Source organism: Oenanthe melanoleuca, chromosome 15, assembly GCF_029582105.1.
Source record: "Oenanthe melanoleuca isolate GR-GAL-2019-014 chromosome 15, OMel1.0, whole genome shotgun sequence".
NCBI lineage: Eukaryota > Metazoa > Chordata > Aves > Passeriformes > Muscicapidae > Oenanthe > Oenanthe melanoleuca.
The window spans coordinates 11,560,286-11,579,731 of NC_079349.1; the positions used below are offsets into that span (position 1 = coordinate 11,560,286).

Here is a 19,446-nt window from a genome sequence, read left to right on the forward strand (position 1 = left end):
TAAAATCCATGTGAAAATATGTAGTGCACATATATCAACAGGAAGATTTTTTTGGGTTTTGCCCTGTCAAGTGGCTGTTCATTATGCAGAGAAATAATAAAAAAGGACAGTAAAACCCAAAAAGGCTCATTGAAGCCAGCCTGGTGACTACTAGGCTCAGACAGGCAGAATTCAGTTTTCTATGTTCCAAGAAGAAACAGATTTAGACAACAATGTGTTATTTCACATAGAAATCCACCATTGAGTTGATATTTATATAAGGACGGAGATATAAAAAGCAGAAGAGAAAGCTTCATCAGGGAAAAATAATAGAAGAAAATATTTTGCAAGTAGTTCCTCAGGCAAGGACATGCTATTTGAACCAATAAATTGAAAACAGGCAGCTTTTTTTGTTGAATGTTGATACAAAATCATGTCAGCAACAGTAATGACAGATTGCAGGAATCTATGGCTCCTATTCATGATTAGCTCCATGGAAAAATTAACAACTGTTACATACAAACAACATAAGAATGTTTTCAAAACAAGCTCTCTATAAAAAAGGGTGATATTTTTCTGGATAATCACTCTGCAGACAAATGGAATATTCATCACCTTCCAGTAGGTTGGTAAGATTTACTTGTGCTCACTTTGCAGTGCCAGGGGTACAGTTTGTTTCTGTTCCCTATGGTTCACATAAGCTTGAGTACTGGTGGGGAAGAAAATTCAGGAAGTCATGCAGAGCAGTATATAATCTAATACAAGACTTCCAAATATAAAATCTGTGAATTCAAACCTGGATTATGACAAATAGTAAAATACCTCTGATCACTTCAATGTACTATTCCTACACAGACCCAGGATACCCAGAAAGTTTATCTGTGTCACCATGTGTTTACACAATACTGATTAATTTCTGCTTCCAAGTCACTTTTCAGTCTACTTATTCAGTAAAATAAATAATTGCTGTCATTTTTATGAGAACATCTTAATTTATGTGACATATCTAAAATGTAATTCTCTGCTGAATGACAGAAAATTAGTTAGTTCAGTAATAAAAAAAGAAATTTTCTCCTTAACTGACCTCACACATGACAGTCAGACAATCTAGGAGCTGTAGTTTCATTCCAGGCTGTATTGAACACAGGGGCAGCAGAGCTGGTTTGCTGGGCTCAGAGCTCACCCTGTGAGTGCTGCAGGCTCAGAGCTCACCCTGTGTGTGCTGCAGGCTCAGAGCTCACCCTGTGTGTGCTGCAGGCTCAGAGCTCACCCTGTGTGTGCTGCAGGCTCAGAGCTCACCCTGTGTGTGCTGCAGGCTCAGAGCTCACCCTGTGAGTGCTGCAGGCTCAGAGCTCACCCTGTGAGTGTTTCTGGGCTCAGAGCTCACCCTGTGAGTGCTGCAGGCTCAGAGCTCACCCTGTGTGTGTTTCTGGGCTGAGAGCTCACCCTGTGAGTGCTGCAGGCTCAGAGCTCACCCTGTGTGTGTTTCTGGGCTGAGAGCTCACCCTGTGTGTTTCTGGGCTCAGAGCTCACCCTGTGAGTGCTGCAGGCTCAGAGATCACCCTGTGAGTGTTTCTGGGCTCAGAGCTCACCCTGTGAGTGTTTCTGGGCTCAGAGCTCACCCTGTGTGTTTCTGGGCTCAGAGCTCACCCTGTGAGTGCTGCAGGCTCAGAGATCACCCTGTGAGTGTTTCTGGGCTCAGAGCTCACCCTGTGAGTGTTTCTGGGCTCAGAGCTCACCCTGTGTGTGCTGCAGGCTCAGAGCTCACCCTGTGAGTGTTTCTGGGCTCAGAGCTCACCCTGTGAGTGCTGCAGGCTCAGATCTCACCCTGTGAGTGCTGCAGGCTCAGAGCTCACCCTGTGAGTGCTGCAGGCTCAGAGCTCACCCTGTGTGTGCTGCAGGCTCTGAGCTCACCCTGTGAGTGTTTCTGGGCTCAGAGCTCACCCTGTGAGTGTTTCTGGGCTCAGAGCTCACCCTGTGAGTGCTGCAGGCTCAGAGCTCACCCTGTGAGTGCTGCAGGCTCAGAGCTCACCCTGTGAGTGTTTCTGGGCTCAGAGCTCACCCTGTGAGTGCTGCAGGCTCAGAGCTCACCTGTGAGTGCTGCAGGCTCAGAGCTCACCCTGTGTGTGCTGCAGGCTCAGATCTCACCCTGTGAGTGCTGCAGGCTCAGAGCTCACCCTGTGAGTGCTGCAGGCTCAGAGCTCACCCTGTGTGTGCTGCAGGCTCAGAGCTCACCCTGTGAGTGCTGCAGGCTCAGAGCTCACCTGTGTGTGCTGCAGGCTCAGAGCTCACCCTGTGAGTGTTTCTGGGCTCAGAGCTCACCCTGTGAGTGCTGCAGGCTCAGAGCTCACCTTGTGAGTGCTGCAGGCTCAGAGCTCACCCTGTGAGTGCTGCAGGCTCAGAGCTCACCTTGTGAGTGCTGCAGGCTCAGAGCTCACCCTGTGAGTGCTGCAGGCTCAGAGCTCACCCTGTGAGTGTTGCTGGGCTCAGAGCTCACCTGTGAGTGCTGCAGGCTCAGAGCTCACCTGTGAGTGTTTCTGGGCTCAGAGCTCACCCTGTGAGTGTTTCTGGGCTCAGATCTCACCCTGTGTGTGCTGCAGGCTCAGAGCTCCCCTGTGAGTGCTGCAGGCTCAGATCTCACCCTGTGTGTGCTGCAGGCTCAGAGCTCACCCTGTGTGTGCTGCAGGCTCAGAGCTCACCCTGTGAGTGCTGCAGGCTCAGATCTCACCCTGTGAGTGCTGCAGGCTCAGAGCTCCCCTGTGAGTGCTGCAGGCTCAGATCTCACCCTGTGAGTGCTGCAGGCTCAGATCTCACCCTGTGAGTGCTTCTGGGCTCAGAGCTCACCCTGTGAGTGCTGCAGGCTCAGATCTCACCCTGTGAGTGTTTCTGGGCTCAGAGCTCACCTGTGAGTGTTTCTGGGCTCAGAGCTCACCCTGTGAGTGCTGCAGGCTCAGAGCTCACCCTGTGTGTGCTGCAGGCTCAGATCTCACCCTGTGAGTGCTGCAGGCTCAGAGCTCACCCTGTGAGTGTTTCTGGGCTCAGAGCTCCCCTGTGAGTGCTGCAGGCTCAGAGCTCACCCTGTGAGTGCTGCAGGCTCAGAGCTCACCCTGTGAGTGCTGCAGGCTCAGAGCTCACCTTGTGGGTGTTGCTGTAGGTGTACAGGTAGGCCAGCCTGTAGAGGCTCTTGTAGTGCTGGGGGAAGCGGCTGAGGCACAGGCAGAAGGAGGAGATGCACTGCTCCGTCAGGAACTTGCGCTGCTCCTCCAGGTCTGCGGGGAGCCCGTGAGGGAACTCAGAGCCTTCCTCCCCACAAGGCTCAGCTTTCTTCTTGCAGTCCCACTGGGAGCCTGGGGGCATGGCAGCTTTCAGGGCACTCTGAGCATCCACCAGCAGCTTTTGGCCAGCAGGCTCAGCAGGATCATAAAGTTCTGAGCTCTCCAGCAGCTCTTCTGACTTTCCTGCACCTGGAACAGGAAGAGAAAAGTGACAGTGAAATTGCCATTTCCAAATGGCAAATGACACATAGAAAATGACAAAAATTCAATATGACAAAAGGTAATCCTTTTCTTCATTGAAGCATAAACAGAAATATTGACAAAAATGTATGGCTATTAGTGTTAGTGATGTTCTGCAACTCACTGACAGAGCCACACAGTGATACCTCCATAGTCTTCATTTGGGCTTTATCCTGAACAGTAGTATGAATTCAGCACACCTTACACAATGCAGGGTTTTACACACACTGGGAAGATTGAGGAGGAGGAGGGAAAAAGCCAAAATAAAAGAGTAAATTCAGTAACAGTTTATTGCAAAGAAAAGAAGAAAGAACAGAAAATTAAAGCCACCCTCCCAAGTAAAATATATTATTCTTAATATATTAAGAATTATATTATATTATATTCTTATATACTAAGAATTGCCTAGAAGAATACAATCCCAGAACACAATATGGGCTCAGACAGAATGATCAGCAGCAGCTCACCTGCTCTTCTGCATAATGTAGGACCCACAGTTCCATGTAAATATTTTTGTGATTAACTTGGTAACTTATAATTCAATTGACCCATCTTTTGTTGAAGGATATCAAACCTTACTCCAGAAAGCATCTTGTTACAGTGGCAGCTTCCACATTTCTTGCTGGCTAATCATTATTGCTAGAAACACACATGCTACATGCAGATTATTCTCTAACTTTGATTTTTAGTTATGGAAGTTTACCATGTCTTTGTCTTTGCTAGGATAAAGAACCTCTTACATTATATCCTATCTCCCAGCAGAGAGTGTAGAGACACACTAAAATGTACTTCATCCTCAAATATAAAGCTTTTTCTCTGTAACTTTTTTTTTCTCTAATTTTTTCTCTGATAAAGCTGAACTTTTGAGTCAAACCTATTTTACAGAACTCACACTTTTCAAAGTGAGCTTGCCTGATGTTTGTATCTATTATAATTTTACTGACAGGTAACTTCTTGGGAAACATCTGTTCTAATAAATACCAGTAATTGAAGAATGCATTTGATAGTTTTTCTGACAGACAAATTATGATAATAACAATTTGCAGCAAGCCTGAAAAAGAGCCATGCTTTTAGTCTAGTAGCCAAAAAACTACTGGATTTAGTGATTGTGGAAGTACTATTTCAGAAAACTAGGAACTGGCATCTATTTCAGCAAGTTAATGCAAGCACCACCACAGGCTCTCCTAGCTTAGGCAAGACTGAAGTAAAATATTTTTAAAAACAAGAAACGAAGGTAATCCAAGTCTGCAAACTAAGAGATAACTGCTTGGCACCTGTTCCTAGTGAGATCAGGGAAGTGACTCAGGACTTGATCTCTGAAATTGGGAAGTGTGAACTGGCAAAGAAGATTTAACATCCCACAAACAGCCACAGCCTGGAAAGGCGGACAAAATTTACACATTGGTTTTGTTTGTCTTTCCCTGTTGAAGTCCAGCCTCTTTATCTACTGCCACATCCAACTGTACAAACATCAGACAAAGGGAAATTCCAGCTAATGGATTTTGAAACCATTTTTCCAGTGGAATACAGAACACCAAGTACTATTATATATGGAAAAATCTGCTAGGGAGCAATTCTAGTTCTCCACTGGAATTAAGTAGACAGCAGAATAAAGCATCTAAATTCTACTACTTCTGCTTTGCTCTGTAATGAATATTAAGCTGCTACTGGGACAGAACAAAAAGGGCATCTATTCCTGGGAGAAGTAAAAAAGCCTTGTTTGACACTAAATTCAAATAACTACTCTTTAAATTATTTAAAAATATGAAACACTGAAGAAAAAGCAAGTGATAAGCTAGAAGAAGGCAAGTCAGCAAAAGGGCCACCACAGACAGCAGTTTATCTTTATTTTTCTTTGTAAGATTTAGCAGATGGATAGCAGGCCACATGAGTGAGGCACAGTTCCAAATTTAAGATACACAAATACAGGCAGCAGTGATACCTAGTTAGAATTCTTAGTCACAGTGCAGCATATTTCAGTGCATCTGCAAGGCAGGAGAAACATTTTAATGAGACTATTGTAGCTGACATTATCTATTAAATCAGGCATACCCTTTTCCTCTGCAGATCCCAGGGTCTCTTTGCTGAGCATCAGGGTATCAGCACAGGTAGTAGAAATTCTCTTCTCTGTGTAAGTCTTCTTCAGGCTGTCTTGAGAGCTGGCAGGCTCATTAAACATATCCTGTGTGGAACTGGAGTCAGACAGCACTGCTCCAGTGCTATCCTGACTCCTCTCTGCAAAAGAGATAAGGAAGGAATGCACCACTTCATACTCTTCAAGCTGTTACTTGTCTCTTGGTAACAGCAACACAAAACTGTGGCCACTCTGCAAACTCTTACAACTGCCATAGAGGATCCCTAACCACCACCAAGAAAAGGTATTTCATTCTCACCACACTTCTTCCTAGAATATAATCCTGGAATTTGATTCAAAAGCAATAAAGCTCAACTTTCAAGAGCAGTTAGACTGGGGACACAATATTTCAGCTAGTATGGCCCTGTAACATTTCCCAGGCTTACTGTACCATTTGCCTTGAAAAGCACCCAGTGTAATTTTGATCCTGACACAGGCAAAGTTCAATTGACAACAAAAAACTATGAAGAACAATATTGGTAAAAAATACTCACAAGGGAAAGAAAAATCAGTAGAATTAGAGGGCAAAGACTTCCAGGAATGATCTCTGATGCCAACTACCCTGCAGGTGTAAGATGCTATCCAAGAAATGTTCTGAAAGGTGATTTGGTATGGCAAATAAACAACACATCAAAGACCCAGGCCTAACACAGACAGGGAAACTGGACTTCAAGGCAGCAGAGAGAAGAACACAAGTGACTTTACCTTGACAGAGTGGAACAGTGGCTGCTGACTACAGTACAGTCACAACTAAGCTGTTAATCTGCACAGGAACAGGGGATAAAACACACACACCCCAGAGCAGGCAAGTGAAAACCTCCCACTCATGTCTGAAACCTGCCAGATATAACCCAAGTTCTTTACATCAAGGGTTATCACAGGCAACCCTGCATGACTAAAGAGCACAGCTCAGTGTCTCTGACACAAAGAGGCCTGCACATTCCCACTGAGATGGGAAACTGGCACTTTTCCATTGTGTCAACATAATCCAGTGTTCAATATCAAATTCCAATACAAGTAATTCCCTTTAAATCTGGAGTCCACAAGAATTATTTCCAATTTCTTCTTAAAATACTGATGCTTGATTATGTGATCTAGGTAAAAGTGTCTCTGCTCATTGCAGGGGTGTGGGACTAGATGATCTTTAAAAAGTCCATTCCAATCCAAACCATTCTATAATTCTATACAGGAATGGCATAGCCAGGAGGGAGTTGCATCCATTGTTAGGTAGCTCCACTGCATTCTGATTCATCAGTTTTATTGATAAGATCAAGAAAGAAAATTAACAAAGCAAAAACCTTTGCTTTGAGATGAGCAGATAATTTAATTAAATTTCTTCTGTTCCATCTGAATTGCACTTGTTCAGGAGAGAGTTAAGGGCCTCCCATGAATTTATTTTATCAAGATAAATCCCTCTGCAAACCTTCAGCTTGCAGATCAGGTTCTGCTTATTAGGATTCCAATGAATTTAAACCAAAATTGATGCACTCCACAGGCTTTTCACTACCACACAAAGAAAATCTTCCCTTTCAGTGAGCAGATCTTAATAAAACTGTATCTTGAAAAAGAATGGGGGAACAGTATTTATTTCCTAATTGGAAGCTATATAAGTTGGTTAATGATGACAAGTTTTACACAGAAAGAATATAATTATAAAGAATGGGAAGTGAAGGATTCTGAAGAGAGGTCAGTCAAGCTTTAAATGACTCATTTATAAATCTTTAATAACTTTCTGTGGTACAAATCAATACTATTGAACTCCCAGTTGACATCAGGAAAACCATTTACAGTAGCTCCCTTGATATTTTTTAAAAAGAAGTTTCTATGTCTGTGGCAAAGAGGCTGAATTACTCATTTAGGGAAAAAAAAATGGCAAATTTCCAGATGTTGCCACAAGCCTGCAGGTCAGTTCTGATGTGTGGGTTATGACAGATGAAGCATTAGAATGTAAATCAAGAAGTGCCAGACCAATATGCCTGGGTGAGATCAGATCACTGGGAAATTACAATAATTTTTCATCATGCAAAGATAGACAATGATTCAACACATTAAATTTCAAATGTATGCATGAGCTTTTCCTTGTGGGAACAAATGTAAACACCTCCTTACAATTAGCTAGCTATTTTAATTTGAAATTTCTGCTTAAATGAGTGTGGGTCTAGGTAGGCATGTTTATTCTCCTTTTCTTTCAATACATTAACTCTATTAAAAAAACAATTATATTAACATTGGGCTCCTCAATCACTGGAAACCAGAGGAAGATGACTATTGAGACAACTTTCCACTATATTAGATATTCCTTGAATGCAGCAAATGCTTTCAAACTAAGTGAGCCAGATGGAAAACCCTGGAGTATTCCAGAAATTAGCAGCAGCCACCAATTATTAGTATTAATTTCTCAGAAATCACAGAGGATGGGTAAAGTCCCAGGGAATGTAAAACAAAGTGTAGCACTTATCTTTACAAAGGATGAAAGGTCAAAGCTGTGAATCAGCCAGCCTTCATTTTTCATAGAATTATTTGAGCATAAATAAATAAATTCTTCTCTAAGCACCTAAAAGGTAACAGGATCAGGAGCAGAAAATGTGTGAGTGGATCCCAGCACACAGGCCTGTAAAGAATTGGTGATTCTCAAACCAGAACTGCCCAAAATGTCAGGCTACTCTAAACACACCTCAGCAAAGCAGCATTCTTGAATGTGTAATCAGTAACTTCACAGAAAAAATTATCTAAGAGTCTTCCTGTTCTACTGAGCACTAATGAAAATTAAACTTAATTACAGTGCCTGTATTTGGGACCCACATTTTAAAAAAGAGACTGAAATAAGGAAAATTAATTCAGAGGAGAGGATAAAAAATGAGAGATTAATGAGATGACATATGAAAATTACCAGGAGAATTGGACTTATCTTAAAAAAGATGAGGGAGAATTTCCAAATACATATGATTAACCAAAATAAAAATATAATAATTGCTCTTCATATTCATTAGGTACAGTGCAAAAGGCAATAGGTTTTAATTGCAGCAAAAAAATTGACTTTTTTTTCCCCTCATCTCTATCTTAACTGCTACATCCAGTTAGAAAATAGCACAGTGAACCCATAGAATCACTGTAGGCTTTTGAAGAGAGTCAGACAAATAGCCATCATTTGTTAGGCTACCCAAGATGTTCCTTAATATAATAAAAAGCTCTCTCAAAACCTAAATACTGCAGTATGCAATGCAGAACTTCTGGCAACTGCACCAATTCACATCCTAACTCTGGTTTTCTAAAAAAAAAAGAAAAAAAAAATAGTGTATTTTGTATATTTTGTACTATTCTCTTCTAACCTCACTGCCAAATCCAGCTCTTTTTTATAAATATATGTATGCTAGATGGACACAGAGCACATATTTTACATTTGTTGTGCTCTGAAGCTTTTCCTCTCTGTGGTAAAGCTGACTGCAGTTGAGGCACTCAGTGCTACCCAACCTGTGTGCCAAAGACTGCAGTGCATAAGGCACAAGAATGAATTCCAAATTCCCACCTGCTCTCAACACCTGCCTTTTTGAATGACACAAATCCATGGACAACATCAGCCCTTTTTAATAATTCCCTCTATAAATTAATTTAATCAACCCAGTGTAATTTAAGAGTTAAAAAATTACTGGTTTTTATATTTTGTTTACCTGTTTTCTTTATTTCCACACCCAGCAATTGCAATAAGGCAAGCTTTTCCAAAAAGTGGAGTGATCCCTTGTTGTAAGAGATTGGTAAATCAAGGACTAAATATTCTTTTGAGGTCCCTTCCTATTACTTCAAAAGCTTAAGATAAAAATATAGTTGGGTATTAATGTCCCAAAATTATTATCTGTAGTGGAAATGAAGAGACTAGGGAGAAAGTTCTACTAAATTGTGCATAAGTAACAACATTCCTATGAAAAATATGATCTGATAGTACATGTTTCTCCTTGGTATTATTATATTTTGTTTCATTACTTCATTGCATCATTCCTTAGTTTTAAGAAGATTTCAAACAACCTCATCAGCTGAAATCTCTATTTGATGTAAAGTTAAATATTTCATTTTTATCTCTAAAAATTTCAGAAAATGGCACTTGAAAGCAAATTTTTTTTTACCTCATTTCTCATAATGTCTTCAGCTTGTGACATTTCATTTCAAATCTATGTCAGATTACATCCCCTACTCTCTCAATGAGTGAAAAAGAGCAGCTTTGGACAGGAGATTTGAAAAGGTCAAAAGAAGAATCTTGTTAACTTACCAAGACATTAGTAAAAAATACTAATTATTATCAGAAAGATGTCATTAGGAAGAAATAACTTGTATATTCATCTGTACTGCCAAGACCTTTACTGCATCACACTGAGGTCCTGTCAGTCACATGGATGATAAAATCACTGTCACAACTGAAACACATCTGTCACAGATGCTAGAAAAAATATCTGAAGTCAGTTTGCCTTAATTCCATGCTTAAGAGCATTTTAACATTAATCTTATCCTGAATGAAATAGATTTACTGGGTTGACTTCAAAAATCTCTCATAGCAGGCACAGCCAGCAGTATTGTCACAGCATTGGGCACAGCACCTGCAGGCACCAGGACAAAGCTGTGCTAAACTCTGGAGAGCCAAATGACTGTTCAGTTTTAAAAAGCAGCAGGAAAACAGGGCTCAGTGCTGCAGCAGGCATTTCCCTGTGCCAGCAGCCTCCCACAGGAGCCCTGGGCACCACCCATAAGCCTTGTTACCAAACTGAGCCCACTCAGCACTGCAGAGGGACAGGAGAGAGATGTGGCACAGTGTGAGGGGTCTGAGGCAGCTCACACAACCCTAGTGACAGGGCTCTCACTGCTAAGCACCATGACCAGGCACAACCATGGCACAGACTTCCAGAATTTACTCTCAGGGGAGCTGAAGCACAGTTTCATGGTGCCAATGGGAATGAGGTGTTCTGCCTTTGACTATTATTTACTTTGCAGCTTAGTAATCCTCTTTTGAAATTTGCTGGAAGTTAAAAGGAAGATAGAGAAGACCTCTGAAACATCTGCATGCAGGAGTAAGTAAAAGGCTCAGAATGCCAAGAGGCTACAACTCATTTCTGAATGATATCTTTGTGTGTTTTAAACAGCTGAAGGAAAATGTCCATCCAGTTATTATAAGAAGGTATCTGAATCATGATAAACAATCACTTACAAGTCAAAAAATCAGAAATGAGTGGCAAAGAAAGCTTTTCTAGAGCTTTATACATATGCTAACTCAATTTGCAGAAAAGAAAAATCCCGCTGCAGAGTTCAGAGCTTATGAATAAGTAACTATATATAACTTTTAAAAAAAAATCTTCTCATGCAATAAGGGTGGGTTGTTCACAGGCTGTGAAGGTACAGACTCTCTTTGTCCTGCCTGGCACCACCTCTCCCCTCTTCACATGAACATATGAGCATTTTTCTTTACTGGTCTGCAGTCAGAAACATGATGTATCACAGAATTCTCATTCTGCAAACACGTTCCACCCAGAACAGAAGACAACATTTAGCTCTGCATCAAAAGGCACTTGCACATTATTAAAAGACAAAAGAAGTGCAAAGATTTGCATGGGAGTAGGTTAATTTGAGGACAGCAATTTAAAGGGAGTTCTCCTTTAACATGAGTCAAAGATGAGAGTCTATGTTTTGTCTGGCTGCACTGAACACAGAATGTGTTTCCATAACTTACAGTCCTATATTGCTGTTCTGTCTTAAGAGCAGAGCACCAGAGCATCTCACCAATGTCCCATTTATCTGGACACATGCTTTTACATAATCTCACACTACATCTCAGTGTGACACTTGTACTAATCACAGAGAGGTTCAGCTGGGGAAAGGTAAAAATGGAGCACACTGCAATAAACTGGGTGTGATTCATTATTCATGTAGTCCAGTGTGCAGTCCCCATGAGCATCCAGCACCATGTGCCAGAACAGGACAGGCACTGCAGCCTCCAAGATTTCATTTTTAACTGCTGAAGAGAGAGAATTTTAAGGGCAAGGTTTTAACATCCCAAAATGCAACATGGATGTTCATTTTATGCACAGAAACATCCACTCCATCCCAGAAGCTGATTTAGGTCAGCATGAGTGACAACCTGGTGCAGGAAGTTGCTCAGAGATCACCTTTGTCTCATCAGGATGTTGAGAACCCCCAATTACAAAAACTGTGCATCTGGAGAACATTTGCAGAGTTACAGACCGACAAACTATGAAGTGAGACTTCTCCCACAGCACGAAGCAAGGAGCCTTTCCCAGTGAGTTTATCATGCAGGTTCTGCCAATTATTAAAAGCAAGCCGTGACAGGTAAAAGCAGGAAGAGAATGCCTGGGGAACAGAGATTTGTGTAAAGGTTAGAGGCAGCACGGGCAATATTGGTTGCAAAAGCAATTAAGCAAAGACAAACACAAAAAAGGACAATCAAGTCTAACTACACATGACATACTACATGACATGGGTGAAGACTTACACAGTACAACACTTTAACACTGCAATAGCCATGGATACATCATCTGCATACCACCACAGGAACATGGAATTGAGTATCAACACAACAAAGGCATAGTACAGCAAAAAAGACCTCCTAAACAATCTTTTGGGAAACAGATACCTTTTTCAGATTTTTTTTTTTTAATTTTACTACTTTTTCTGCTTTCTGAACTAACTCTATTGCTTTTACTGCAATTGGTCTTCACTGACTACATAGACCCAGCCTACACAGAGGAGGACAGAGCAAATCTGTTTTGCTATGTAACACTGGCCATTACCTGTGTAAATACAGTAACAGCACAGATAATAACAGCCTGATTGCCTGGCAAGTTCCTGGGTATTCCTGTTTCCTATTTTACTCTTAGAAAATAAGAGTCTGAACCTATGCTTCAGACTTCAAATGCAAATTTTCACTTTGGAGTGTTATAAAATAGCAATAGGCAGGGGTGATGAGGGAAAGACAGGATTAACAGAAGGAAAGAAAAGATGTTGCCAAATGGAAGGACAAAAGAAGAGAAAGGAAGCTGCCCATTTTACAGAGATGACAGCAGCAAGTCAGCCAGCAAATAACAGCTGCCACTCAGCAAAACTTTTGTCTCCTTGAAGGAGAGATGTGCTAGCAGCTGCCACGAGGAAAAAGAAGTTTAGCTGCTTTACAAGCTGTATTTACTGGTTCCTTTCTCCCATTTTCATTAAATATATGACTTAAAACTAGTATCAACAGTATTCACTGAATCTGAATTTTAATGCCCTCAACTTTAACAGTAATTTCTGCATATCCCAATCATCATCTTCCACCAGCAAAATGTGCTAGAGCTACAGAACTATAATGATACATTTAAATATAATGTATTCAAAATAAGTCTGTCCTCACAGCTTCACCTATTTACAGATAAATGTTTGAAGATCTGAACCCCTGTATTTTCAAGAAAAGATGTTTGGCTCTATAGCAATTCTCTCCAGCTTGTAATGGGAGAATTTGCTGCTCTTCAAGGCACAAAAATAGCAACTCCACTAGAACCCAAACCCACAAAACCCACAAAATTAATAGAATAGAGCTCAGAAGGAACTGCAAATGTTCATCTAGCTCATTCCTTTTTCCATCAGGATAAATTATATCTCCATCATGCCTGGCAGACAGCTGCAGTGCCACTTTTTAACTATTTCCAGTGCTAAAATATTGCAGGGCTATACAAAACCAGCATTTCCTAAGACTAGTCTAACACTGTTTTCAGAATGAAAATGCAATTTAAGTGCAATATCATCTGTTCTGTCTTCCATGAACATGGACATCCTGGGGTTTTGCCTCTCTCTGTACAGCTTTCAACACTATTTAGGTTACTCTGCTGTCATGTCTCCCCTGAGTCTTCTCCTCTGCAGACAAACCATTCCAATTCCTTCTCTCTTTCCCCACAGGTCATGCTTTCTCAAAGCACAGAACACAAAAACGATCAAAAAAGGTCTCAAAGGTCAGTAATGATCCCCAATAGCATCTTGCTTCTGGTACTATATGGAAAGAAATGTAAAACTGTACAATACCCTTACATCACCTATGCCATGTATGATCAACAATATCAATACAAGAGTAAACAAGAGTATTGTCAAGCCTCAGAAAGAATAAACACCTAGGCTGAATTTAGGTCAACTCATTTGTTCCTGAACAATATAGACTGGTTCATTTCTGTCAGAATGGTTCAAAAATAATCTAAAGAGTACTCAAATGATGAGTATTTTCTTGCTATTTTTAGGAATGGTACAATGAAAATGCTGGCACCAGCTTTCTTCAGTGATGTGATTATGTGTAAGATGTCAAGAGCATTTTACTTCAAAAGTATGTATTTTAATACAAGTAAAATGCAAATGTATGCAGAAGAGCACAGTATATGTAATGATATAAAAGTGGAAGACTTCTGAGCCTGTTAGCTCAGCCTGTTAGCTCTTCCATCTGTAACAGCCCCAAGGCAAATATTTCAGTTTCCTGGGGTTCTTCAATATGCTGCATCCAGGGTTTAGTTGTGCCAGCAACTTACAAAACATTATGAATGATGCAGTACTCTGCAATTCTCCTTGTCATGGTTACACACAGCCTTCCTGAAGATCACCCAAACTCTGCCTCTTCCAGCAGCTGACATTTGGAATTGCTTTGACAGCACAAAGCTCAGTCCCAGCTAGGCTCAGCTTGCAGCTCCAGAGCTCTCTGCAGCCCTGGCAGAGGCAGATGTTCCTGCACTTGCACCTTCAGGCTTGGCTCAGCAGCCGCCTCCGCTCCCACTGGGCCATGGGCTGCCACAGCCCATAATGTCTCACTTGGAGAGGAGCTAACCACACACTGGAATATTTATCTAGTTATGGCTCTCCTGGGAGCACTGAGACAGTCTTCAGGACCTAAGCAGATGTAGTCTTAGGCAGAAATGTTTCTCACAGGGAATATTACTTAAGAAATATTTAAATATTTGCTCCCTTCTATGCTGTTGTGTCAAAAGACATCAAAAAGCCAATAAGAGAGCCTGATCACTACATAACCCATTGACACCTCCACACTACAAATGATCTCAAAACAGTCTAATTAATTACTCCCAAGTGAAATGCAAGCAATAACAAAACAAACATTTCTCTGTTCAATATAATGAAAGAAATAAAAGAGCTTCTGGCAGTTGCACCAAGAATTGTTGAGGAAAAGGAATAAATTCACCCTGTAAAAATTTCAGGCATATGAACATTTGTTTCAGAACTGTGTCAACAGTTATTTTCAAATTTTCATTCTTCAGGAAATGACAATAGGAAGCAGCCCACCCTCCAGAAATAAATTCATTTCAAGCAGAGCATTCCTGTGAGGCCTGGCACATTCTATCAACACCAAGCTAAACACTGTAGATATTTTACTCCTTGAGTGCTGATACTCATAGATCCAGATGGATAAACAAATGGCTGGAAGAGTAGAATCAGAATCAAATTCCTAGCCAAATAATAAACTCAGGTTACTTAAATTGTAATTTAATTTCTATTATATATGCAATTGCAAAATCTTCATTAACACTATGATACCACCCCCCTTCTTCTTATATTTATAAGCCAATTATTTATTCTATTACTTTATATTCTACAAAGATGAGCTGCTAACCAGTCATTGTAAATGATAAAGAAAAATTAAAAGATGGAATCTACTGGACTGTCATGCAAATCACTTCGTGCTGAATCACAATATAACCAAAACAGTTGCCACCTGCCTCCTTCAAAAAACTGTAATAATGGCTTGTGTTGTCTTTTTACCAATTTGTCTTGTTTGAAGCAGTTTAAATTTTCACCTGGTTGCTTCACACAGGATGAAACAGTGTCCAGCCTTCTAAAGACTGAACCCAATTCTTTCCTAACAAGCTCTGAACAAAAAAAATCACTGAAAATTCAGTGAGCTCATACCCCTGCTACCAACATTTCTGTTTTGACTGAGTGACAGGCACCAGCGGTGGCAGGTGACAACTTCGAGTTTCGTATTTAAAGCTCTGATTGTACATTGATTCTATTTAAGGCACTGAATATATAGAAAGATAATGAGCCTCAATATTGCCCGTGGTACCACAGACCCCTCACCCTCCTGAGCAGTTTGATGATGATCAAACCCCCCATGCTCAGAGCACCTCCCTGCTGGCAGAATTGAGAACAGGGACTGTACCGTCCGGCGTTGCCTGCTGACGGGGTTTTTTACATTTGACGTAATCGTGGTCAACTGGAGTGGCTGTGTAAGGTGGGGATGTCAGACCTGGACCTGAGGAGGGGAGGGAAGTCCCAGGGCCTGGCACTGTTCCAGCTGAGGAGTGAGAGTCTTCATCTATCATGCAAGGTTTTTCTCTGGGAGGGCAAGAAGAAAGTGAAGTGTTTATACACAAAGAACGAAAGGACACTGCATGTTCTTACAGCATTTCCAATAGAGCAATGAAATCTCACTAACAAATTCTAAACAAAGGATTTTTTGTACAAGTTCTTTTCCTCTCTTGTCACTGGTCAATGCTAAACTCTTTTTTATTTTGTAGTTGTTAATGATACAAACAGTAAGGACTAAAATCTCTCATCCTATAAGTGAAGGCAATTTGCGTTTTCATTTTTTAACAGTTGATTTTAAAAATCCAATTTATGAATAAATAAAAGCAGTGGCTTCAAAATGGACCACAAGATCAGAATTGTTCAGTTTTCTTCCCTTCCCATTTTCTCTGTGCCAATTATTGAGACTTCAGAGTATTCATGGTACCTGAAAACTACAAACACTAGAATCATTATATTCACTTTGTTTATATTTTAATCAGCTTCATTTTAGTAGTGTATTGTTCAGAAGTTTACTAGCAATGGTTTAGAGGATACTGCTGGAAACTAACACTCACTTTTCTGCAACCTTTGGGGTGTTCTTCTCCTCACCCCTGGCAAAGGGTCCCTCAGAAGCTTCTTTCATGAAACTAACCAGTACCTCTGCATCTACTCCAGAGTCTGGCTTTCCCACAAGTTTCAAAATAGAAGCATGAAGTCGAAAATATACCTAAAAAACACCAAAGTCCATTGGGTCAGTAAAGAATTTGTAGCTCTTTAATCTATTACAAATAGTCTTTTCTCTATAGAATCTGCAGGGGTCCCTAAGACCTGTCACCTAAACTTACCTGAATTGAACTTTCCCTGCCTTTGAAAGTTTTGAATTCCAAAATGTGAATGCTGTACAAATTTTATAACCACAACCTATGGAACACAACAAAGAAAGCAGAGCTGGCCTCGTTGCAAGCAAGTCAGCACTGGGTATGTTCTACAGCCACTGCTTTTATCAGACAAGAGAGTGAAAGCAAAGGTCCCACCTCATGCATGAACTTCTGCTTCCATAGGTACGAGATGCTCATGAATCCTAACAGTGTTTGATTTTTATAAAAAACTGTGTGCAGCAAAATTCAGAAGTCCAAACTGCCTTTGAAATGAAATGAAATCAGCCTGAACAACAGACTCCATTTTGCTCTCCAAGTGTGTCTTACAAACGTTCCCTGACATCTGCATGTGCCCAACAACCTGTAGAGAACAAGGCTTCAGCCCAAACATTGAACTTTTACCTCCAGTGCTTCCATGGCAAGCTCTGGTGGGTTGTGGTAGTGGATCTTCTTGGGGTAGCGAGCGGCCTCCTCGTGCAGGTAGTGCCCTGCCTGTTTGTAGTGCAGCAGGTACACCACAGGAGGCTGCTTCTGCTTCTCGGCGATCTTGCCCAGCATGTAGTGGATGAGCCACTCCTCCTCGTCCCCGTCGCCCTCGCAGCGCGCTGCCGACGTGAAGCACAGCTTGGCAGTCTCCAGCATGCTGTCCCTGCGCTCCTCCATCTGCCACAGACAGACACAGCACAGCACAGCTGCTCACTGCAGCTCATGGCAAACTCCAAACAGGCACTGCTGCCCGGGCAAGAGTGCATCAACACTGGACATTTAAATACGTCTGACCTCAGAGACACAGAGCAATCAAACACATCCCAAGTGATCAAACACATCCCAAGTGATCAAACACATCCCAAATGATCAAACACATCTCCAAGTGATCACACACGCCCCGAGTGATCAAACACATCCCAAGTGATCACACACGCCCCAAGTGATCACACACACCCCCAGTGATCACACACACGCCCCAAGTGATCACACACATCATCCCAAAGTGATCACACACACCCCCAGTGATCACACACCCCCAGTGATCACACACATCATCCCAAAGTGATCACACACACCCCAGTGATCACACACACCCCCAGTGATCACACACATCATCCCAAAGTGATCACACACACCCCCAGTGATCACACACATCATCCCAAAGTGATCACACACACCCCCAGTGATCACACACACCCCCAGTGATCACACACATCCCCAGTGATCACACACACCCCCAGTGATCACACACACCCAGTGATCACACACACCCCCAGTGATCACACACACCCCGTGATCACACACATCATCCCAAAGTGATCACACACCCCCAGTGATCACACACATCCCCAGTGATCACACACCCCCAGTGATCACACACACATCCCCAAAGTGATCACACACACCCCCAGTGATCACACACACCCCCAGTGATCACACACACCCCCAGTGATCACACACACCCCCAGTGATCACACACACCCCCAGTGATCACACACATCCCAACAACCCACAAAACGTGTTTATGGATAGGTTTTCATTCACTCCAGTAACTCCTGGCACAAACAACCAGAACAAAACAGTAATACAGAAGAAATATTTCTATTTCTATATATAAATCTGAAAAATAACAACCCCATATTCAGGTCTACAGAAATCCTATAAGTTTTTTGCAGCTGTAATTATCTTAACTCTTCAAAGAAAAAAATTATTTGCTTTGCTCTGCAACTGAAGTCTGCTAAAGCCACTGTGGACCACTCTCATTTGTGAAGAAAAGTATTTCATCTTGCTTGCAATGTATCTAAATTTGAGATGAATGTTCTCCCCATCCCATCAAAAAAAAAAAAAAAAAAGAAAAACCAACAGCATAAATTAAAGTTAAATGCCAATAAATTCATGTAAAAAAAACTAGGTCACAAGATGCATTAATGTAATTTTCTCTCTTTGAAAATGAAGTTTATAAATTTAAGCTGTGTGGCTATAAACAAGAACTAAAACATAACCTTTCCTTTCCTAAACATTTTGTAAGAAGAAGAGAGTAATAAGGTTCTTATGTATGAGAAACACATTCCTGAAGAGATATATCTGTGGAAGTGAGATGAAATTGTTTCAATTTATCTTTTAATATAATAGAGCTTTTCTTACTAAATTATGCATTTTTAATATATTCACTTGAAAAAAAAATAAAAAAAGAGAAGACTTAAGTAGTCCTAAATAAACATTCTCATTTAATCCTCAACTTCAGATGGCTACTCTGTATTGCTCCTTTTATCTGATAATATGAAGTAACTCCAGCACTATCCCTGGAACTCTTCAACAAATCCCTCATCACCAAGAAGCTGCAAGACCAGAAGACCAAATTTCTGATAGGGCAAAGACATAAAATGTAGTGATTTCATTTTCTGAGGAGTTAGTTTTGGAGCTGTTGGATGCAATAACCATCCAGAAGAAAACTCTATTGTTAACTGTTATTTCAAACCTACCCTTTAATAAATAACTTGTTCTCTTTCAATCTGCAGACTGACATCATCTTTGCTCTCGGGCAAGAAAGTGCCTGTGGGCAGCACAGTGTTAATGCAGAGCTGGAGGCAGCTCAGATGTGAGACTCACCACCTCTTGTAAATACTTATCCCAGAGCAAAGGG

The 19,446-nt window shown here is 41.3% G+C and overlaps 1 protein-coding gene across 3 annotated transcripts in view; it reads right to left on the bottom strand.

The window, feature by feature from the left end:
- Positions 1-19,446, bottom strand: part of CABIN1 (calcineurin binding protein 1) — a 107,166-nt gene that overhangs the window by 62,503 nt on the left and 25,217 nt on the right. For all 3 annotated transcript variants that reach the window (XM_056504113.1, XM_056504114.1, XM_056504112.1), the window contains exons 25-29: positions 17,217-17,477; positions 16,512-16,663; positions 15,809-15,984; positions 5,547-5,729; positions 3,115-3,443 (exon numbers count right to left, since the gene is read on the bottom strand). In XM_056504113.1, the coding sequence (XP_056360088.1) occupies positions 3,115-3,443; positions 5,547-5,729; positions 15,809-15,984; positions 16,512-16,663; positions 17,217-17,477 (1,101 nt within the window). The remainder of the gene's footprint in view (positions 1-3,114; positions 3,444-5,546; positions 5,730-15,808; positions 15,985-16,511; positions 16,664-17,216; positions 17,478-19,446) is intronic.